The sequence below is a fragment of the Nipponia nippon genome, unplaced genomic scaffold (assembly GCF_047370975.1).
Source record: "Nipponia nippon isolate SJK-2023a ecotype South Korea unplaced genomic scaffold, ASM4737097v1 scaffold_10, whole genome shotgun sequence".
Taxonomy (NCBI): Eukaryota; Metazoa; Chordata; class Aves; order Pelecaniformes; family Threskiornithidae; genus Nipponia; species Nipponia nippon.
In genome coordinates, this window is record NW_028262291.1 from 5131258 (window position 1) to 5154993 (window position 23736).

Genomic DNA, 23736 nt, shown 5'->3' on the forward strand with positions numbered 1-23736 from the left:
CGACTTGCCCCCGGGCAGTGTCCGGGTCCTCGCAGATTTTACCCCTGACGCCGGGAGACGGGATTAAAGACGAAGAGAAAACTTGCAATGGAAACCGTGACGGGGGAGTTTTGTGAAAGCTGCTTCTAAAAAGCAGGTGTGTTTGTACAGCTAACGTTAAACTGATGGGAAAGGTAGGGTTTGTCTGCGGGCTGTTTAAAGTACAAAAAGAAGATGCATTTTAAAATGTAATTTTAACCCAGAGGGAAAGGCGGGGGGGGTGGGGGGGGAGTGCCATCAGTAATCTGTTTAATGAATACAGGAATGCTTAAAAAAAAAAAATCTTTAGAGGTGTGCGAGTCGAAAATATAAGAAAAAGAATAGGGGAAGCCAGCTGTTATTGGCATTAATTCCGCCGTGGTGGTGTGGTTATTTTTTGGATTTCACTGTCTTGCTGTTGGGTTTTGAAGGGTGGCAGCCAGCTCAGAAATGCTCACCAGCGCTATTTCCCTTGTTTTTTAACATCTCCAGCTGCCTACAAGGCAGCTTGTATATTGCCTATATATATATATAAAAAAAAGCCTATGTGCATTGTTGAATGACAGAAAGGAAATGGGGCGTAAAATTAAAGAATCTTTCTACACTGGTGATAGGGAAGGGAGCATCCTACAGTCGTGATGTGAAATCTAACGAGGTCTGGCGGTGCAGTGCTGTAGAAACACTTATTTAAACTCGAATTATGGCTTTGCAGATGCTGGTGCGGTTTTTTGTTTGTTTGTTTTGATTTTTTTTGTGTGCCTTACTGTTTTCTCCCCCAGAATATTAACATTGAATGAGAGGGCAAGCAGGCGAGCCAGGGCACCTCGAAATTCTGCAACACTTTTGTATCCAGATTTTCTAGCGCAGGAGGAAAGAAATTCGTAGAATCTCTGCAGTCCCAACCTTTTTTTTTTTTTTTTTTTTTTTTTTCCCTTTTGGTACAATATGTGACGTTGTCATTTTAGGATTACGCCAGTCAAAGGGATATGAGCAAGCAGGTTGTGAACAGTCCTGAAACCGTTGCTCCTGGACCCAATGAAGGTGCGGGAGTTGTAAGAGTCAGCCCCGAAAATGAGCCGCAGAATACCCCATCACAAGCCCCTGCCGCAATGGCCAGGCTTCCTCGATCACTCTCTAACGACAACAAAACACTTCCCTCCGAAGAAGCGAAACCAAATGATTTTGAGAGGACCAAAGTTGGGATCTGCAAGCTCAGCAACACCCCGGTGCAAGCCAACTCCATCCTCCGGAGGGAATCTGTGGAAACCTTTCCATGCAAGCACACCCCTGGGGCAGGGGCTGCCGGGCAAGCTGCTATCCCCCACTGCAAAATTCCCGCTTTGCAAAGCACAGACGGGGACGCTAATCTAAACCTTGGTAAGAGCACACTGGAGCAAAACAACGCCAAAGGCGCCTGGGTGACCCTGAGCCAGAGTACCGTGGTGCTGGGCACAGATGGCAACACTTCTGTTCTTCCTGGCAGAGTGGAGGGGGTAAGTCGGCTCCTTACAGGGTTTCTGTCCCCCCCTTCAGCTTGTGGGAGTGAGAGGTCTTTGCCACTCAGCCCCAATTTGAGGCTGAAGCTCTAAAATCAGGCCCAAATCAGGCCCAAATCAGTCGGGGATGGGGCTGTGGCTGTGCCACAGGAAGGGGAGAAGAGGAGAGAGGGTCTTAAATAAAGTGCTGTACTGCTGGCCGGCGCTAATAATGTAATACTGGTATAAAGGACAATCAATGGCTCCCTGCTACTTCCAGTGGGTTCACTGAGCCGTGCCTGTCAGCGCAACCCGGCTCCGGCCTGCGGTATCGGCTGCGGACCCCAGTCCGCCTCCCTGGATGAGGCCCAGTCCTTTCCCCAGCATCAGATGCGCAAGGATGCCCCGCTCTCAGCCTCAGCCGCCTGCTCAGCCCCCGGTGGCTGAATGCCTTGGAGCCTGTAACCAAAACTAAGGCGAAATCAATCAACCCAACCCCACAAGATGTCAAACCCTCCCAGACCCCGGCCCTGCGCCCCGGGGGGGGGTTGTCTTTGGCGGGGTGGGAGGCCGGGGAGGCACCAGCCCCCCTGGCGCTCTCCCTGCCTTCCCGCCTGTCTGGGTTTACCCTGAAAAGAGAGGGAGAGGGTGGGTTTATTGTGTAAAAGCGGTTTTTTACTTCATCTGTGTGTGCCGGGGGAAAGGGCTGGGCCCCTGCGGGCTTCGCTGCGGACCGGCGCTCAGTCCTTACCCGTCCGAGGGCCCCGAGGGCTCCGCTCCCCGGGGAGGGCGATGGGACCTGCCCTGCACCGGGGCACTGGGAGCCAGGCGACCCCCCCTCACCCCGACGCCCTGTTTAGATGCCAGCACCGCTGGGAGATGCGCATTGCGGTGTCCGGAGCCTCCGGGAAGGGAGCCGTCTAGCCAAGCCCTGCAAATCTCCCCCCGGAGGAGCCGGCTGGGGGCAGCGAGGGGGGGCAGCGGGGGCGGGCAGCGGCGACTGACACCCCCCCCCCCCCCAGCCCCCCTGGGCTGCAGTCGCCGCCTCCCGTCCCTCGGGAGCAGCCTGAGAGAGGGCCAGGGTTTAAAACCCCCTCTCCTCTTTTCCCCGGCAGGAGCGAGTCCGGGCAGCGGCGGGCGGGGGCTGCAGGGGAGGGTCCCCTCCCTCCCCGGCTCCCTGCGGAGACCCCAGCAGCCGCAGCACCGCGATGCTTGTTTGCAAAAGTGGCTGTTTTCCCATCTTTTTTTTTTTGTTTGTTTGTTTTTTTTCCCCCCACCTTTTAGGAAGACGATGTAGGGGATGAAAATAAAGCCCGAGGGAACTGGTCTAGCAAGCTGGATTTCATCCTCTCCATGGTGGGTTATGCAGTGGGGCTGGGCAATGTCTGGAGGTTCCCGTACCTGGCCTTTAAGAATGGGGGAGGTATGATGGCTTTTTCCTGTCTCTCTACCTGCAGTACCGTACGTGGCGGAGCCGGCCCCTGCCTTTTTGGCAGGGAGAAACACGAGGGAAGCCTGGCAAAGCCTGGCAGCAAGCCCCGGGCTGAGCCGAGGCCCGGGGGCACCGCCAGCCACTTAGCGAAAACCCTCCCCGGGTTTTTTTGACGGTCAGGTCTGAAAGTAGGAAAGCTCCGCCGAGGTTTCGTTAGAAAGTAGCGCTTACATTCAAAACACCCGCATTTGGTGCTGGCCGGAGAGGGAGGAAAACGAAGAGCGGGGCTGATCACCGCCCCCCCGCCCCCTTCGCTTAATTTAAACGCGATCGGGTCTGAATCCGCAACCGGTGGGGCGGGGGAAGCGAGGGAGGAGAGGACGGGACAAAGGACTTGGGAGTCGGGACAGTCACAGGAGGACGTCTGAACCCGAGCCGACATGTTATTTCGTGAAGTTTGGGGAATTTATTTTAAATCTCTCAATGACCCGATTGGAAAATAATCGTTTGAAATTGAGCGAATGCTGCTCAGCGGGGTAGAGGAGGAGGAAAGCTGGAAGAGGGGTCGTGCCGTTAAGAGTTCACAAGGGGAAGAAAAAGTTTATTTGCCGAGGTTCTCCTAACAGAGGCTCTTATTTAAACGGAGAACCGGTGGGTGCTGCTGCCACAACCTACTGCAGCTGTAAGCCTCTTCCCTCCCCTATCAGCAGGGGATGTTGGTGCGGTGAGCATTGAAAACCCTCGTGCAGAGGCTGTAAGAACGACTTTATGAGAGAACTAGCGATTTAAAACCAAAATCAACCTTTACCAAAAAATGGTGAGCTTTTTTTCTTTTTACACGTAAGGACTTTTCAGTGCGAGCTGTTAAAATACTCACTGAACAATAATATCGTCTCGAGCGAGTGCTGGAGGTGCAGAGAGCTGCTCCCCCCGTCGAGGCTGGGGGCACCGGGAATCGATAGCAAACAGAAAAAAACTGTCATAGCTGCAGGTCTTGCCCACGTTGTCCCCAGTGCCACCGGCAGAAAGGGAACTGTTGGGGCCCGAGGAGGAGAGTCGGCTCCCAGCCTGCAGCCGCCGCGGGGTTGCGCGGAGCTCTCCGCACCCGGCCGCGGAGGGAGGCGGGTTCGCCCCGCTGGGACGAACGGGGAGGCGCGGCCCCTCCGCGCCCCTCCGCGGGCCCCCCGCCTACGCGCGATGATTCAGGTTGTTCTCTCTTTTCTCCCCCTCCTCCCCCCCAAGGTGCCTTTCTCATCCCCTATTTGATGATGTTGGCTCTAGCTGGGATCCCCATTTTCTTCCTGGAAGTCTCCCTGGGGCAGTTTGCTAGTCAGGGGCCCGTGTCGGTCTGGAAAGCCATCCCCGCCTTGCAAGGTGAGCGGAGCAGGAGCCGGCCCGGTTTTGGGGAGCATGACCTGCACCCCCCCCTTGCATGGCTTAAGCACCGCCGCCCCGCGCCCCCGCTCCGCAGGCGCGCAGCCGCATGCTCCGGGCTCTCCTCGGCAGCAGCAGCGCCCGGCCGGCGACTCCTAGCGCGCAACTTGCGCGGGTCTTGCGGGGAAGGGATGCGCTGTGGACCTGCGCCAGATGGAGCCGTGGCTTTTCTGCCGCTCCTCCCCTCCTCCGCCCGGGATTAATGGCGTTCTTTCCCTCTCCCCCTCTCTTTTCCCCCAGGCTGTGGCATTGCAATGCTGATCATCTCGGTTCTGATAGCCATATATTACAACATTATCCTGTGCTACACACTTTTCTACCTTTTTGCGTCCTTTGTACCTGTGCTACCTTGGGCTTCCTGTAACAACCCCTGGAACACACCAGACTGTAAAGATAAAAACAAACTTTTGTTAGGTAAGTTGGCACATGCTTTTTTTTTTTATTTTTAATTTTGTTTTTTCCCTTTATGGCCATGGTGGGTTCCTAGAGCTTTCTCCGGCTCAGCTGCGCCCCTGGGAAATGCCAGTGGAGACTGTGGCTGGCAGTGGCCGGGCGAGGTTCCCAGCCCGGAGGAACTGTCGTTTCCCAAGCAATCTGTGTAGTACGGGCCTTTTTCTTCCCCCCCTTTTGTTTAAATTTTGCCTCATCAAGGATAAATGGGATTTTTTCAGCTATAATGCTAAAAAAAGCCCAACTTTTTGGGTTTTTTTTTTTTTGGTAAAAACCCTGTGTAGGGTAGAAAGCACGGAACAAAATGCTATAGCTGGCAGCCTCTAGTTTCTGTTAAAGACAACTCCTTGGGCTCTAGCGAGGCTTATTTTTAATGAACACAAAACCACCCCAAAACCGTTTTTGCAAACGGCCCAAACCATGGAAGCAGAAAAGCAAACTGAGCGAACGCCCTCCTGGAAGGGTTGCCAAAAGGGGCTCAGTGCAGTTCCCTCGGCCTTGCCCCACCATTTTATTGTCACTTTTCACCCAACCTGGAAAAAAAAAATATAGACAAGTTATTTTTCTCTTTGTTTCCTTTTCTTCCTAGATTCCTGCATTATTGGTGACCACCCAAAAATACAAATCAAGAACTCTACTTTCTGCATGAGTGCCTATCCAAACTTGACTATGGTTAACTTCACCAGTGAAGGAAACAAAACATTTGTCAGTGGAAGTGAAGAATACTTCAAGTAAGATCTTTCTTTGTTAGGAGACATTATGTTCATCTTTCTGTAAAATCCACTGTAACAGACAACAAATCACTGTTTGGAAGACTAGAAATACAATAGTTAAGGGCAGCAAATGATACCTGTTTTTTATGCATGGAAATGATGAAAGCTAAATTTAAAACACTGCATTATTTGTGTTCTGTTCCTATGGTGCTTAGCACAGCTGGGCTGTTGGCCCATGCCTGGCATTTTTAGCTACTACTGCAATGCAGATAAATAAAATAATACATGGTGAGAATCACTGGAACCTTCTAGAGAAACCGCTGAGAACACTGAAGCAAAACAAAACACTGTAGGAGTTTGCACTGAATTACTGCCTGCAGTTGCTGTCATTAATTTTTTTTCCTTTTTATTTTTTTTTTTAATTTCTTTTTTATTCTTAGGTACTTTGTATTGAAGATTTCAGCAGGGATTGAATATCCTGGTGAGATTAGATGGCCCTTGGCACTATCTCTTTTCCTAGCTTGGGTGATTGTATATGCCTCCCTTGCTAAAGGAATCAAGTCATCAGGAAAAGTAAGAAAAATATTTGTGACTGTACACTTGTAAGAAAGCAGCGTGCCGCTTTAAGGGAATCACACTCTTGTTTCAAGCAATGAATTACTGACAATTATTTTCAGTAAATGGCTAAGTATAAATGAAATGCCTTTTTCCTGTCTGTGTTTTCTTGTCTAGCCAAAACATTAAAAAAGATAATTTTACTTCAGCATTTGTTCCCTAATCTTCAGTAAGTTGAAAATGAGCTTTTGAGCTGTGCTCAGCAGTTGGATGGCAGAAAAGGTGCCTTCAGCAGCCGTCCCCATCCTGTGTGGTGTTCGTTAAAATTCTGCAATTTATTTCACTGTAATCAGGGAAATTGTGATGTAAATTAAGATGTTAAGTAACATATTTTCAAATCAGAACCTGAACTGGTTCTTAATCAGAACTTGAACTGGCCTATGGTGAGCGTGAGCACTGACAGCGTGTATCCTCTTTTCCCAAATATTTGTGTGCCATCTTTCTAAAACTCCTCCTTGCTGTAACCCAGCTCCTTGCTCCGTTTCTCTGACATCTCACGTGTCGTTCTCTCCCTCGCCCCTCAAATCTGCAGCTTTCTGCCATGCCTCCTAACTAGCAACGGTATCAAGAGGGAGCATGCCCTCTCATTTTTTGTGAAACCTGCAGGAATGCAATATCTGAGGCTTCTCCATCAATGCCACTGCAATTAGCATGCAAGTTAAAATGTTAGATGATGATACAGCATAAATCTAGCTTATTTACAAAAAGTAGGCTGAAAAGATAAAAAAGCTGGAGTGAAGTAACTAGATATTTCCTGGGATAAAGACAGTGGATATGCAGAGGTAGCTATGAATTTTCTGGAGCTGGGCACAGGGTTTCTGATTCCAAGCCATCCCTTTGCATCTAGAAGCTGGCAACATCTGTTGTGAGGTAGTTTGGGAATTATCAGAAAATCCAGAGACTCAGAGGGCCAAGGGAAAGTTGAGATTTAGGAAAAACTGTTTCCTGAAACCAGAAGCTGTAGAGAAGAACAAGTTGGTTTTGGATGTGGCAATAGATATTTCTTTCAATGAGCCTTCATGGCCCAGAAAAATAGTGACTCCTTGGTGTCAGGGATATAAACCCTGTATTTATGCATAGATGAGTTCAGCATATCCACAGCACAAAAATTCATTGGGGCAACTCTTCTTGAAACACCTCTTGAAACAGCAAGGAGAAAGTTGGGAAAGCAGTTTCAAAAGTCACTTCAGCTCAGACGATTCTGGTTCCTGTAAGATTCAGAGGTTAAAGTGTAAAAGGATTTGAAATGCTTTTGGGTAGAGTGTACAGCTTAACTGGTTATAATTTAGCTGTTTTATTTGACCACAGAGAGAGCTCTGCTCTGTACTTATTAAGACATTAAGCACACAACCTCTATTGCGTATTTAGACACAATGACGATTAGGTCTAGCTGGATCATTCCACTGACTACTTTTTTTTTTTTGCATTGGGACCATAAATATTTTCTTGGTGATATGTAATTTTTAAAAGGTACAAATGGTAATAAAAATTCTTTAGGCTTAGTTAAATACAGAGAAATATACAGAAAACCCCAGAACTTTAAGTGGTATTGAATGCCATTGCTCATTTCGTTTCCATTGAGTTGTGTTAGTTTACTCTGAGCGAGGATCAAAAGTGGTATTTTCATTTAGCTATAAATTCCTGTTGTTCTGCTCCAGACTTTTTCTGCTTTTTCTTCCCCTCTCTGTCTAGAACCCCAACTCTTAGCGCTGTTGCTATTGATATTATTCCTGTTTCCAGCAGCAAGAAGAGCTGTAAAATTTCAGATTTCCTGGGAAATAACCCTGTTGTCTCTGAGCATGAGTAATTGCTTTCTTCAGGCAACAGTCTGGCACTTGTATTTCCCCCTGCTCTTCTTATACACCCAAATAAGCCCTTTTAATAATAATTTTTTTTTCCGGTCTGTCCAGGTGGTGTACTTTACAGCTACGTTCCCCTATGTAGTTCTCATCATCCTTCTTATAAGAGGAGTAACCCTACCTGGTGCTGGAGCTGGGATCTGGTACTTCATCACACCAAAGTGGGAGAAGCTAATTGATGCTATGGTGGGCTTATTATTGCACTTATAACTCTGCTAGGGTGAATAACTCATAGAGATTTCTTAATGTCTGTCGCAAGCATTTTCTATGTGCAGAGGCAGTATTGTCATCTGTGGAAACTTGTTCTTCATCTTACCTGGAGTGTTGTTGCAATGGATGTTTGTCAGTTGTGTGCACGTAACAGTTTTTTACGTGTGTTATTATAGATACGGTATTTACGTCACATTTAATGCTTCACCTGAATCTCTCGGAGTAGGTGCATTTGGAACATAGGGAATTAAAAAGGAAGTATAGATTTTCACACATTGATATCTGATGGATGCTGCCTTGACTTGAACAAGCACATGAAGCTTTTAATAGGTAACATAATAAACCTATCTGCATTTCTTGAGAAATGCTCAGAATAGGTGCATTTTACTCATTGAGCAAACAAGATAGTTTTGAATTATGCATCTGAGACATTAGATTAGGCAAAATCAAGCTATACAACCTGATCTGACACCCCGATAGCATATATGCTGACACAGAACAGCCGTGGCCATTGTCTTACCTGCATTGTAAGAAACAAGGCTACTTGCTGCATAGGAGAGGACAGAATTAAGGGACTTGGTACCTGGCTTTGCTCTTTCAGCATTGACTGTATGAGATGCAGCTTCAGCTTTGCTGCCTCACTCATGATTTCAACAGATTTCTAAGAAGCCATTTGTTGCCAACGAAGCCAGTAAAACACGTTCCAAAAATACACGTGGATTTGTGGCTGTATGGACATAAATCCACCCGCAGATCATATATTTGTCTGACAGGGCACGTGAGCACCCGCGTGTCCATCTTAAGTGTCTTGAGGCAGGAGTCTGGAGACTGAACTGAAGCCTGAGCTGAGAGTTACAATTCAGACTTTTTTCTTTAGAAATTTAAGAGGGATTTTTAGCAACACCTCAGGAAATTTACTGTTTGTTTTGGTTTGGTTTGGTTTTTTCCCTAAGAAATGTTTTCCTCTATCAATAGTGGTGTGATATCACACTGATTGATAATTAAAGCTGAAAACAATTTCCTGGATGAATTGTGCAGATCTTAATTTCCTTAATATCTCTGCAATAATGGGTATTTTGATCCTTCGGTGATGGGAGTATTAAATCCTTTGCAAACAATACAGAAATTAATTTGGCATTAAATATGAGCATTTTTGGATCCCACATTGTGCAACAAAGGAGGTGAGAACTGCTGCCTTTTGCAAAATGGGGCTGTCTGAATACACAAAGTATCTGTATAACCCTGGGTAAGTGTTTGATAATATTCAGGCGAGCTTCTGTTTTTAACTTTATTTGCAGTTTTAACATTAATTAAGAGCTGTATATTGCTCTCAGCTAGATGAAGGATTGACTGCTTGTTGGCTGGTAACTTTGAAAGTAGTGTTTAAATAATATCTTCAAACTGGTTAGAGTGTGTATAGGTCCACCTGTATATCTGTGCATGTACATGTATCTCCATTTCTGCACTGTGGACTTGGGTGGAAAATCAGACTTTGTAGGAAAGCTTGCCAATAGAAATACCAATGCTTTGAATATTTCGCAAGTGCTCTAAAGTTAATTTAAACTACTTACGTGTTAATCTCCTAATGGTAACATTTAACAGTGTTAGGCCAACTCCATTGAAATTCCAGGCAGTTTTATCTAAATGCATTTAAGGCTTCGAAGAACTTTGTTACAGAAGAAAAAATGCTGTTTGGTTGTTTTGTTTGGTTGTTTTAAGAGAGACTTGTTTGACCATGTCTTTTCTTCTGATGGGAGGAAACTGGGTCCTGGTGTCTAAATAGCCCTAACGTACGCGATGCTGTTTGATGTACATCTAATGACAGAAATTTATCCTCATTTTAATGTAATCTCATTCCTAAGTAGCATCAAGCAGCACTGAGGTTCTTACTTTTATCATGAAGATAAAGTATTATTGAGGACCACTGGCAGATAAACCATCAGCACCTGATGCAGATTTTTCCTCTTGATTTGTATTTTCTTTGCTGAACATATTTGAATGGACACGTATCAAGCAATATAGTTTGAATATTTGTGCCTTACATATATGGCAAAGTTATATTGTTATTTTATATGGGCTCAACAAGAACAGTACTCCTCATCAAATGGGCAGGATTTTGCTTTTAAATGTTTTATTGACATCCATTGCTCTAAAGTTTGTTTAAACTACTTACGTGTTAATCCCCTAACGGTAACATTTAACAGTGTTATTGATCTTTCCAATACTCTTTCCTGAAGCCGATGCTATTTCCTCTCCTGTCTATCTCACTTAGGTTTGGAAGGATGCTGCCACTCAGATTTTCTTCTCCTTATCTGCAGCATGGGGAGGTTTAATTACTCTCTCTTCTTACAACAAATTCCATAATAATTGCTACAGGTATGTGAGACTGAAACCCATTGGTCTTATTAAACAGGTCTCCAAAACCAGTTGTCTTCCAACTTGCAGAAATCTGGTTTGAAAGACCCCCCCTTTTCTCTCCCCCCCCCCTTTTCTCTCTCCCCCCCCTTTTCTCTCCCCCCCCCTTTTCTCTCCCCCCCCTTTTCTCTCCCCCCCCTTTTCTCTCCCCCCCCTTTTCTCTCCCCCCCTTTTCTCTCCCCCCTTTTCTCTCCCCCTTTTCTCTCCCCCCCTTTTCTCTCCCCCCCCTTTTCTCTCCCCCCCCTTTTCTCTCCCCCCCCTTTTCTCTCCCCCCCCCTTTTCTCTCCCCCCCTTTTCTCTCCCCCCCTTTTCTCTCCCCCCCTTTTCTCTCCCCCCCCCCTTTTCTCTCCCCCCCTTTTCTCTCCCCCCCCCCCTTTTCTCTCCCCCCCTTTTCTCTCCCCCCTTTTCTCTCCCCCCTTTTCTCTCCCCCCCCCTTTTCTCTCCCCCCTTTTCTCTCCCCCCCCCCTTTTCTCTCCCCCCCCCTTTTCTCTCCCCCCTTTTCTCTCCCCCCCTTTTCTCTCCCCCCCTTTTCTCTCCCCCCCCTTTTCTCTCCCCCCCCTTTTCTCTCCCCCCCTTTTCTCTCCCCCCCCTTTTCTCCCCCCCCCTTTTCTCTGTGTTTCTTTTTGTCTTTTCTCTGTTTTATTTTTTTGTTTGGTTTGTTTCTTTAATCTTTTTCGCTTTTGTGTATTGTATCTTCTCCCCAGGTCCCAATCTCCTAGTCCCAAGACGAGCCTTAGCCTTAGTGTAGTCCCTGTGGGCCCTTCATTTTCAGAACCAGCAGGTTTAGGCTGAAAGGCAGCTGTGAGCCATGGTAGGGAACCGGGCCCGCTGGCAGCCTCTGCTGAAGAACAGCCCCTGTGTGGAACGGGATGAAGTTTGCCATTGCGAGACGGGCATGAGTTTAACACCTGATTTCTATACATGTGATTCCTGTCTCTCCGAAATGTTATTTTTTCCAATTACTCTTATTGCTGCTTTATATGTACAAAGTTATTTCAGGTGTGAAATATAAAATCACTTTTATTTGAAATCACTGAAAGTTATTTTTACAAGGAAAAAAGTCATCGTTCTCGTGGCATAGTATAGCTTTTCATCAAAAAACCTGCCCGATAAATGTCTGCAGATGGAAAAAAGAAAAGCAAGTGGCATTAGTAGAATGCTTCACTGCTATTTTATTGTCTTTAAAGCCAATCTTGTTTCTACTGAAGCAAACCTTTACTGATTCGTGCAACGACAGCGGTGCTGATTCAGGACAGCCAGCAGCCTGCACAGGGACGGTCCCAAGGGCGCGCTTAAAGTCTTTCCTGAATCAAGACGTTAAAGCACACCCTCCTTGGGATTTGAACTCCCATATCCTGTAACTTCTAAATACCATGTACAAAATACTGACCTTTAAAAAGAAATGTGGATCAGGATTTTAAAAAATGAATTTCAAAACCATTTCCTAGTAGTGTTCAAAAGTAATTTAATATAATTATCCTAAAATATGGATTAATAATACTCAGTAACTCCCACGCAGCAATCCTTTGGGTCCTGTTTTTGAAAATGCTTGTCCTGGGCCTTAATTTTTTGGTTGATGAATGAATACACTTAGAATATCAGGGAAGAAAATGGGAGAAGTGTCATGCTACCTTTCTGCATTCATTTAGCAATGTTTTGTGGAGTTTGTAAAATGTTAATGAAAATTTTGAATGAAATACATGGTAATGAAGTATGAAAATCTTACAGGTCTAATACTAAACACAAGCCTTACCTATGTTAGAGAGGTCTATGGGAGACTGAAGCAGAAATAATTAGAAAGGCTTAGTTACTTCTTATCTTTTTAATTTTACAACACATTTTGAATACTGAAAGGAAGCATGAAGTTTTCCCTTTCAATTTTTATATTCATTACATTCTAATACTGCAGATAGAATTGTAGTTTTCAGTTACGTATTCATTTTAAATGTCAGTAAATAATCTATAATTGCAGTAAATTTACATAAATTCACTTCATAATGCATACCTAAAATATTTTACTTAAAGTTGTCTGGGTTTTGGAAGAAGATTAACACATGATGATTCCAAACAGAATATTGTAATTTTTTTTTTTCTGTAGACCTGAAGAATTAATCTAATTATTCCTGTTAACAGATGCTCTGTTAGAGATTCCAGAAGTTTGCCACCTCAGTGAGGTTCTTGACAGCTTTTCAGGTTGTATTTCATTCTGCTCCTGACAAACAAATAGCAGTAGGAATAAGAAATTCTAGCCAACTTAAAAAAAACCCAAAACACCAAAACATTTAAAGTGAGTGACTTGTTTGTTCCTATGTTGTCTTCTGTAGACACACAGTGTGAGGAAAAAAAAAAAATCCTGTCAAGAATGTAGTAATTATGGCTGGGGATCATGAGGGCTGGTTTTCTGTCGAGGCCCATGTACTTACCCAGTATAGTATGACATTCAGGCAAGGATTTCTTCAGATTCCCTTACCGCCACCACCACCACCGGAAAATTGTACCAGGGAATCCTCTACAGATGGGCAGGCATTTAAGTGAGTGCTGCAAGGTACAGAAAGCTTAACCCTGAAATTTTGTGTATAAATGCAAGAAATATACAGGACAAAAATCATCTTACCTGGTGGTTAGTCCTTATGTGATATAGCGAGCAGCTATCCACATCAGGCAAAGCACTGCGTTACAAATCATGTCATTGTTGCTACCTTCTTCAGAGAGGCCAAGAGCAGAAATGCTCATCCTCCTGCTTGGCCTGTGGCTTTCTATATAGCATGTGGGAGATGGAAGCTGGCACAGCTCATTCCTGGTGGTGTTGTGAGGACTTCTGTCATCTCTGATCAGCATCAAATGTACCTGAGAAGTATAAAAGTGCACGTTCTTCAGCGTTCCCACAGGACGTGTACTATCATGAGAGAGACTCCTTAACTGTGTACAAAACCCTTCTCCCCTGCATGTATTACAACAAGGTGACATGGCTTCTTGTGTTTTCTTTTCAGGGACACATTGATAGTCACATGTACCAACAGTGCCACAAGCATATTTGCAGGCTTTGTCATCTTCTCAGTTATTGGCTTCATGGCAAATGAGCTCAAAGTGAATATTGAAGCTGTGGCAGACCAAGGTAGGGTACACTGCCCTTTCGTTACTTAGACAGGCACCTGGTGGCACCTTCAGCTCTATTATTAATGATGACATTGACATTGGAGGTAGGAATAATGGCTTCAAACTAGAGTGGATTAGTAAACCACTTGTAGGTATTTCTGTATGGGAGAAGGTACACGGGGAAGTACACTGGGAGGTCAAGATATTACTTGAAACCTCTTTATCACTTGTTTGGCAAGAGAAGGAAATAAGCTGAGACTCATTTCAAATCTTTACGTAAATGACTGATGGGGGGGTTAAGGTGAGATTTCTCCTTCACATACTCTAAGTGGTGACTGGTCTTCTCATTTGTGTCTGCTGCTGTTTCTCAAATCCTCTTCAAGGTAAAAGGTGTCCCTGGTGGTGGGAATCTTGGATGAGGGGACAGTGGGCTTTGTGATGTGGCGGGATGGGAGAAACATGGTGTGAGAGGTGGATTGAGCTTCTGAATGGTGGGGAGCAAGGAGCTGCCTCCATGGGGAAGTGAAAGATTTCTGAAGAACTGATTAGAAGATCTTGGTTAGTGAAGTGAGATGGTTACAAATGGGGATCTGAACGGTCTTAATTGGTAGAGCTGAATGTGAGTGAGAATAGTGTGACTGACGGAAGAATTGGTGCTGCCATGAATGATTTGGTATGACATAGTGGGAGACAGGAAGGGAGGAGCTTTTGGGGTAGGAATCTGAGAAGTTTAAAGGGCTGTAAAAATCTGATGGGATTCTAGAGGGATAATTGTTACCTTAGTCTAGTCCTATGTTTCCTGTGAAATGTGCAGCACTTTGCCTCTAAGCTACCCAATCCCCAGATCTTTAAGATCATTTGGAACTGTGTTAAAAAGACAAATTTTTAATAACTTTGTAATAACTTGTATACCTATTTACGATTTCCCCACCATGGCTGTTTCTGTGAGCACATGTGGGTGCTAAGTGTATTGTATTAGCTTTCAGCACAGATACAGTCATTTCCAAGCACTGAAGGAAAGCAATTAATAGCTTCTCTGTGAGCCATGGGGATGGTTCCCAATATTATCCGCCCTCAAGCCACGATAGCACAGAGCAAGAGGAGGCTCTGAATGGGAGAAGGACAGCAGAGTTAAAAAAATGAATGTCGCACACTCATGGTTTCTATACGCAACATGTCTCACTGTTTGCATTAATGTGAAGACACTAAACGTTTTTCTGACAGGTTTGTTGTGTGAATAAATTCAATGCCACAAGGTGCTACGTGTAGCCTAAGGTACCTGACTGAGCATCGTGATTCAGAAATTGTAGCAGTGAGTTGACAATAGGGGATAGAAATGAAGACAACTTTCCATAGTTTCTGTACAGTAATATTCATAGGTCATTCTGGACAAATTAGGTATGAAGGTTAATCTGCATTTAACAATGTTGCGGGAGCTAAATGGAAAACAGACAACCTGAGCTGGGGACACACAAATCCTGTAGTTGTAGGAACAAGAGCTGGTGAAGCAGATGAAACATTCTTTATTTTTTCTTGAAAAATACCTTTTCTCGGAACTCTAACGTTTCTAATTGTTCATTAGAAACAAGGTACTACAGGTAAAAGGAGAGCAACAGAGGAGGGAACAAGATCTTGCTGCTGGTTAAGAAGAAGAAAAGTCTCTTAGTTTCCTTTTGCTTATTCCTTCTCTGTAAACTGAAACATGGATAATGCCACAGAATTTGCAGTACTTCTGACCTCAGTGAGATGCAAATAAAGGTGCTGGGTCACATTCAATTTCTGCATCTCCTTTGGTTGGTACGTGGCAGCTCAGATGTTGAGGTGAGGAGAAGCTTGTGAGGTGCAATTCTGTCACAGGGAGTTAGTTAGTCTGGGGTTTGCACCAGTTGACCCGTGGTGGGATGGGCTGCTGACCGGGCTGTGGATTCAGCCAGAGGGTCTGAGAGGAGAATTTCATAGAATGCTCGGCCAGCAAACTGTTTCTTGATAGCAAGGAGAATCATAGAATGGTTTGGGTTGGAAAGGACCTTTAGAGGTCATCTAGTCCAACCCCCCTGCAATGAGCAGGGACATCTTCAACTAGATCAGGTTGCTCAGAGCCCCATCCAACCTGACCTTGAATGTTTCCAGGGATGGGGCATCTTCCATCTTTCTGGGCAACCTGTGCCAGTGTCTTACCACTCTCACTGTAAAAAATTTTTTCCTTATATCTAGCCTGAATCTGCCCTCTTTTAGTTTAAAACCATCACCCCTTGTCCTATCGCAACAGGCCCTGCTAAGAAGTCTGTCCCCATCTTTCTTATAAGCCCCCTTCAAGTACTGAAAGGCCACAATAAGGTCTCCCCTGGAGCCTTCTCTTCTCCAGACTGAAAAACCCCAACTCTCTCAGCGAGTCCTCATAGGAGAGGTGTTCCAGCCCTCTGATCATTTTTGTGGCCGTCCTCTGGACCCGCTCCAACAGGCCCATGTTTTAGTCCATGTCAAGTAGTGGGGGATATTGCACTTGCAAGCTAAAGTAATGTTAATTCAGACTTGAGTGCCTTGTCTCTTTTTGGTCTGCCAGTCAGCTAAGTAGGAACACAAAAATTTCGTTCTCATCCCAATTTTCTGGCTGGATTAGACCATTATGTTTGAAAAACTCCATTTGAGGCCAGGTGTTTTAGGAGTAATGTTTCCATTAATCTTTTTATTTTAGACTTTACCTCCATCCTGAAACAAACAAACAAACAAATGAAACCAACCCCAAAATCTGAACCACACTGTACTCACTGAAATTATTTGTAAGGAGCTACGAGTCAAAGAAGCTGTGCTTGAGTGAAGCTCCAGTGGAAGCTACAAAGGGATGGATGGGGGCGGGGATGGAGAGACATAGCTGTTAGGGATGGTGGAGGAAACACTTGGTTCAGCTGGCTCATCTCCCTGGAGATGCCATAATATTTAGCACAGGGGATGGAAAACCCTTTTCTGTTGAGTGCTTGTTGGTGGTCTTTGAGTGAGCAAGTACTCACAGGCTGGAGCTCTCTGTTCCCAGCTGTTTCAGCAGCTGTTCAAGGGGATGTGAAAAAAGCTGTCACGAGACAATCTTATTGTAGGGCTGTCAGTGCATTTGTAAGAGCCCATTTAGGCCATTTAAAAATATTTCACGAGGGTGAGACTTCACTGCTCTCCATGATAGGGGGAAACAACATTTAGTCCCATATGAGAAGATGACTGTACAGTAGGAAGAGAGTGAAGATTAGGGATAATTGCAGACTGAGTTAGCACATTGAATTAACAGAACTAAAAAGCAGACTCAGTAAATGGGGAAAAGAGCCAGCCTTTGTCCCTGCCTACCTTTTTAATTCTAAAGATTTATTTCTTTTTGCAGTGAAGGAGAAAATAGCAAAAATGATGATGTTCCTTCAGGTTTTTAAAAACCTGAATGAAATTGTTAATGGAAAGGGATTTTTTTCTTTTTTTCCTCCTAAAATATTAATCTGAAATACATAGTATTTTTTTTTCATTTAGAATCTTCCTTTCAGGAAAAACTCATGTACATGATGAACAAATAAAACACTTTTCATGAAGGAAAAGACAGAACAATCTATTTTCATTCTACTCTCTCAGTTTGATTAAGAACATACTGCAGTTGAAAAATTTTAGTAATTTAAAATGAAAGTTCAAGGTCATTTGACTTTTTTTTTTCAACACATATAAAACCCTTGGAGTTTTCCTGGTTTTAGTAGCCCTTTACGAAAAGTTCATATGCCCCTAAATCTCTGGAGCTGGAGAGGATGGGAGCCAGCCTCCCCGTGACCGTTTACCTGTGCCTGGATGCTCCCTGGTAAGTGATACCTTGGAGAGTTATGAGGGGCTGAGATGGCGAGATGTGCACTTTCATAATCTATAATTAAACTTTTCCTAAAATTGTGATTAATGGGAACTCATTATTCCGCGACTCAGTTAAACCTCTACATGCAGGAAGCTAGTGCAAACAGAGCCCTTATCTCTAATAATCAAGAAGAAATCTTTAATCAAGAGACAAAAGCATGTGTTCATGAATACATAGTAGTTCTCCATGCACCTTCCTATTCCAAAAAGCCGTTTTTCCGCAGCATGTTTTAAAAGCAGCAACACTTACTGAACCATGTACAGTGGTATTTTTTTACCGTGTTGTTAACTTTCATATTTGTCTTTTGTTCAGAAGAAACCCCAAACATTTCACAAGCTGCCTGGGGAGATTATTTCACATGCTGCTAAAACTGTGTTTTTCTCAGTACATGAGAAAGAAACAGTTCTCTCTCGAACAGAAACAGCGTGGGGAGCCATAAGAAATGGGATGCAATAACCTAGATTATAAATGGCCAGGACAGAGTGAGTTTGGAGCCCCTTCTCGTGGCATGGGTCATGGCATCAGTACAACTTGGCTCCCATTTCCATCTCGCCGGACAGGAAGCATCCTTCAGAGCATCTGAAGTGGGCACTCCTTTAGCTGGGATAAATAGAGAAGAAGTGCCATCTGCTGTAACGCTGCCACCACATTTCCGCAGCCTTTTCTCCCAGGCAAATCCAAGCATACTTGTAAAAATATTTTTTCTTTACAGTCAATAAAATTATAGCCCAAGATATCAAACCAACAGAGAAAGGAAAATTCCTGGTTAAGGGTTTAAAAGATCTCCATCTCCTTATTTTTTCTGCTGTGCATTGTTTCAGAATTTCTTGTGGATTTTTAAAAATTCATGGTAGTCATTACCTTGTGTCTTGTATCAGCTCTGTGCATCTGTTATGTTCTCTCCCTCTCATTGGACTGTGTGCTGATGAGTTAAAGAAAGAAGAGTGTTTTCTTTTCCGTTCATTCTTGCAGGACTGAGGTCTGGATGATAGCTATGTTGATTTAAGGCTGGGGTGCTAACTGGCAGGAACAGTGGTAGGGCTTTGATCACAGAGCAGGAACGGAACATAGCTGCAGTACATGAGTTTTGTTTATTTTTCGTATTTGGATCATTATATTAGTATACTGGTTAAATATGTATTCTGCAGCTTGGAAAGTAGGAGTGTATGAGCGTTTTGAAACTTACAGCCAAAATAGAAATTAATCATGTGAGGCTAAATTCTGCAATGGTTAAATCTTTCTGTAAATAAGAGAGACTGAATAGGATCTTTTTTCCCTTTATCAAGTGAAATAATATTGTATTATACTTTGAAATATGACTCTTCACATGTCCACCTTTACTATTCATTCAACGATGTTAACGCGATGTAAGGTATCACAGCCTTTATTTTTCTCATTTCTAGGTCCTGGAATTGCTTTTGTGGTTTACCCAGAAGCCTTAACTAGGCTTCCCCTCTCTCCGTTCTGGGCTATAATATTCTTTTTGATGCTTCTGACACTTGGATTGGACACTATGGTAAACTGCTTTTGTTTCCTATTCTTTTCCTCTTGCTTTTCCTATTTATTTGTTTGGAGGACCATGAGATTGATTGCTGTTTTCCATGTGGTTGGTGAACTGCTTTCCAAAAAGAGGAATGACGTAAGGCCATCCAAGCTGAAATCATTTGGGTGAAGCTTTGCCATTGACATCTGAGCATTTAACACCTAGGATCTGAAATGCGCTCTCATATTCCATTATATCCAGTTGGGCCACATTGTGTACATTGTGTGCACTGAAATTAATCTTTCTATTTTGTCTTTCAGTTTGCCACTATCGAGACTATAGTGACCTCTGTTTCAGATGAGTTCCCCAAATACTTACGTACGCACAAGGCACTGTTCACTCTTGGGTGCTGCATCTCCTTTTTCATCATGGGATTTCCTATGATCACTCAGGTAATAATATTGTCTTTGAGCATCACTCTCTGTCCCCAATCCCCCTCTGGTGGCCGTACTCCTCCTGTGCAAGTTGCAAAAGATTAAGCTGAATTCTGCTGCATGTGCAAGGACACCGGGTGAGTCTGAAAGCCTTTTTTTTTTTTTTTTATATGGATGCTCTGACTGAGATGTATTTAAAAGACTGTGCTGTTCAAATCTTTCTGAGAATCAGACTTCTAAAATTTATCCCTAGCCAAACATCTCCAAAGTAGTCATGTAAGTTAGGTATTCATTTTAAAAAAAAAAGTTTGCATGTCATATATACATGCACACTAGTTTTGGGTGCCTTCCCTCCTAGATTAGATATGTACTGATAGTATAACGAACTGTGCCGTTAATAATGAAATTCTCATCTATCGTTGATAGTCTTCAGTGTCTTTTGTCCACTAATTCCTCCAGCATTATACACTCTCAGCAATTTCAAGAGGAGGTGCACAAAATCTATCTTACTATTCATCCTTTTTCTTTCTTTCCTCTCACCTCATCACCTAGCAGCCCAAATTTGCTGTTCCAAAGCCTAGGATGGATTCAGTCCTTCCTCCCCTTGAATTATACTGCTTAACCTCTGCCCTGAAGATAGGACATTATATCCTTTCCAAAGAAATGAACTGGACTCACTATTACCATATTCCTGGTTTCAATGGTGATTTTGCCTTTGACGTAGTATTAAGTGGTTAGAGACACTGCTGCTGTGGAAGGTCTGGTCACACTTCAGTCCTTAATCTGAAAGGACTGAAACCAATGTCTTCCCAAGGTGTGTTAGCTACCAGACTCAGGTGTACCCTCTGCTTTTTTTCTTGTTGGATTTGGTATTCATTCAGCCAGAAGGAAGAAACTATAGTGCAACATGAGCCTGTGTCCAGTCAATGTTTGGATGCTTACTTGGGATAGAGAATCCTGGGTCCTGCTCCTGTCCATTTTGCCTGCCTTAGCGCCGGTCAGAGCTGTGACACATACGAAGAGCGACACCAGCTACATGCTACAAGTAATGACTATTTTCTTCTTTTTTCTTTAGGGTGGAATGTATATGTTGCAGCTCGTGGACACTTACGCAGCTTCTTATTCTCTTGTCATCATTGCCATCTTCGAGCTTGTTGGAGTTTCCTATATATATGGTAAGAAAAAACTGCTGTTACTGGACAGCCTATGCCAAAGTAACATTTTAGCATATGGTAAAATAGTTGGTAACATGACATTCTTAAGGAAAGGATTAATACTTTATTTTAATTTTTTTTTTTTTTTCATAAAAAGACTCAGAATTTCCTTATTTTGAATGAAAGCATAATGGGACTCCATTACTATGGGATTCCTTTAAATACATGAATTCAAAAGACCTTCATATAATCTAATGTCCCTTTTCCACCAGTAGCTTAAAGTCAATGCTTAGAGATGAGTATAAGAATAGACCAAGCATTCAGTGACACTTCTCCAGGGGCTCTTTCACACTCCAACAGTTTTAGGCTCAGAGACTTTCTGAGCCAGAGGTGGTATCTTTGCATTTCACAACTTTTGAAGGATTTATTTTCCATGTACACATCCAGCCTTCCCTTTAGCCCATCTGTCTGTAATACAGAATCAAGACTATGCAGCTACTCAGAGTGATTAATTATGCACAGTGGCAACACCAGTTATATTGATTCGTGCTGATGTACATTAAATTAGGAGGAAGATCCTCAGCTAGTATGAAGCAGTGCAATTACCTTGACGCTACTGTAGCTACGTCAGTTGATACCAGCTGCTGATTTGCTCCCAGACTTGTTCAGTGCTTTCAGGAGATTGATTCTTGGAGATGTGTCATCTCAGATGGTTGTAGTAGGAAACGTGAAGATCTCCCTGCATAACAGATAATTAATCTATGTCTGGAGTGTGGTGGTGCCACTTAAGACTTGTCTTCGAAAGCAAAGGAAGATCTGAATCTCAGCGTTAAAGACAACAAAGATAAAGCTGATTCCCCTGTTGCTATGGGCAGGAATGAATTCTATATTTTCTATCAGCCAGACATGAACAATCCCGAGATGTTCTGTTGAAGGTGCATATTATCAGCATGATCTAGGGCTCTAGTCCTGTGCACTGGATACTTAGATCTACCTAGATTGTGGGGCCCACTCTGTAATATAAATGCATTAAAAAGTAGTACGTAACCCAAAACATGCAGAATTTGTTGCTCTTGCTTGAGAAATGAATGTTATAGATGGGACAGGGAATTAGCCCTTCCTTGTTTTCTCTAATTTCACGGAAATACAGAAGTGTATTTTGTCTCCACGGACATCCAATCCAGTGAGCAGGCTTGAGTGGTTTGTAAGCTGAGTCACATATGACCTAGTGAGGAAATGTTACAGAATATAATGGAAAAAGTTAAAACACCGAGAGAAAAATTGATTTAGGCCGATCATGTTTTGGTTGATCAAAATGCTTGTTGTTTTTTTATGTCCCTGAATGTAAGTATTTTAATTAGCATTAGTTTAGAAGAGTAATCTCTGTGAGTAAAATTATATTGGTAATGCTATCAATCAGCTTTATATTCAACCAGTCTTCTCAAAGGACCTGAACGTAATGCTTTGAGACATCTCCTGAAGTGGAGAGACAGATTTTGGGGATTATTTAGCAGAACTCCTGGTTTGAAAAATCAATGCTGGCAAGTTGTGCCATTGCTCTGTGCTTCAGTTTCCATGAAAACATGCAAGGTTTGCCCATTCCTCCCCTCCAGTTACCACCAGGTTTAGCACTTACATGTTCCTGTGGAAACACCACTGGGTGCGTGTCATCTGAGACATTAGCGTCTGGTTATCGTCCTGACCAATTTCCCGGCTTTCCTAAAATCAGCACAATTCCGTAAGAGATGGTGAGCGGGAATGCTCAAGAAGAGTGTAAGGGTTTGTTGGGGTGTTTTTCCCTTCTTCCTTTTCATCTTCTTGCTGAAAGCATGCCTGAACAGCACTGTGCTAAAGCACTAGATGCTGTCACTCTTCCTGGCCAGCGGTATCTACAACATCACCTGGTCTGTGCCAAAAAGATTGCACCCTTTAAAGCCATTGCCATCAGTGTGCAAGATAAAAATTCCTTGCTTAGAATATTTTTAAATAACCTCCAAACTATTTAAATCTGTAGAATTTTTTGTTCTGTATGTTTTTAAATAAGGATGAAGGTAAATAGCGTGCAAATACTGGCTCTGTTCCTCCTCTGAACGCTGTGTGGCAGAAGCACTACAAACCTGCCTCTGTGGAAGAACATTTTATTAGGCTTGCAAGCAAAATAGCTCTGGCTAGTGCCTGCTTTGCCTACCAAATGCAGTATCCCTTAAAACACTTTTATAAAAAACATAAAATAATACAGAAATAGTTAGAGCACTGCAACGGAAGGACTCGAACAGAGGAGAACGTTTTTTTTTTTAGTTACCTATTACTTTAATGTAATCAGGCTTGGAAAAGATCTGCCGATTACAAATCATTCTTTCTGTGCTTTCTCTACCAACTGATTGTTAATCAACAGATGCCAGTAAAACCTTTGATAGAAACTATTTCAAAGATCATTCCTGGGACTTAACCTTTTGCTAGGCTAAAGAGCTTCCAGTTTTTTAGCACAAAAAAAGAAAGATTTACTTTACAATCATTATCCGCTTGACTAATGTATTGTAGTTACTTCTTCTGCATTAAAGCTATTTTTCTAAGGACTGTTCATAGGAATACAGCTTGTGTATTTGTGATTTGCATGTTGTAAATACACGTGAAGCTGCTGCTCTTGTTATATTCCTTCAAGCAGTGCTTAAAATTAGCATAATATATTTTCAAGCTCTGACAATTGCTATTTTACACTCAACTGACACCTTTTTATACTTGTACTCTTCATAGCAAGCAGGTTGGCACAATAGTGGCAGGTGCTTTTATGATTAAATAAATCTGTCTTTAGGTCTTGTTACATGTTCTGCTTGCTGAGCTTGTGGAGATTTGTAAAGTAAAAAGAGGCAGACTTGGTTATTTCCTTGCAATCATTTATTTTTCAGTAGAGTCAGTGCTACATAATCCAGTCAAATGCTGTTTTTTATTTCATGTGCTGGTATAGATGTTTATTCTCCAGTTGTTTAGATTATGATGCATGATTAGTAAAGAAGAGCTTAGAGCTGCGGGTATTAATTTAATCATCGGCATAATTCCCACTGTTGTGTTTTGTAACG

General features: G+C 43.3%; 1 protein-coding gene across 2 annotated transcripts in view; it reads left to right on the forward strand.

The window, feature by feature from the left end:
- Nucleotides 1–1346: 1346 nt before the first annotated feature.
- SLC6A5 (solute carrier family 6 member 5) overlaps nucleotides 1347–23736 on the forward strand; it is a 31493-nt gene continuing 9103 nt past the window's right edge. Inside the window, exons 1-13 of one of the 2 annotated variants that reach the window (XM_087746717.1) lie at nucleotides 1347–1515; nucleotides 1787–1794; nucleotides 2778–2916; nucleotides 4168–4299; nucleotides 4600–4773; nucleotides 5399–5540; nucleotides 5963–6095; nucleotides 8048–8182; nucleotides 10479–10582; nucleotides 13612–13736; nucleotides 18992–19104; nucleotides 19392–19523; nucleotides 20581–20680. In XM_087746717.1, coding sequence (XP_087602843.1) covers nucleotides 2847–2916; nucleotides 4168–4299; nucleotides 4600–4773; nucleotides 5399–5540; nucleotides 5963–6095; nucleotides 8048–8182; nucleotides 10479–10582; nucleotides 13612–13736; nucleotides 18992–19104; nucleotides 19392–19523; nucleotides 20581–20680 — 1360 coding nt within the window. In that variant the 5' untranslated portion in view covers nucleotides 1347–1515; nucleotides 1787–1794; nucleotides 2778–2846. Of the gene's footprint in view, nucleotides 1522–1786; nucleotides 1795–2775; nucleotides 2917–4167; nucleotides 4300–4599; nucleotides 4774–5398; nucleotides 5541–5962; nucleotides 6096–8047; nucleotides 8183–10478; nucleotides 10583–13611; nucleotides 13737–18991; nucleotides 19105–19391; nucleotides 19524–20580; nucleotides 20681–23736 lie in introns of both variants that reach the window. The other variant, XM_009461398.1, reaches the window with a different exon arrangement.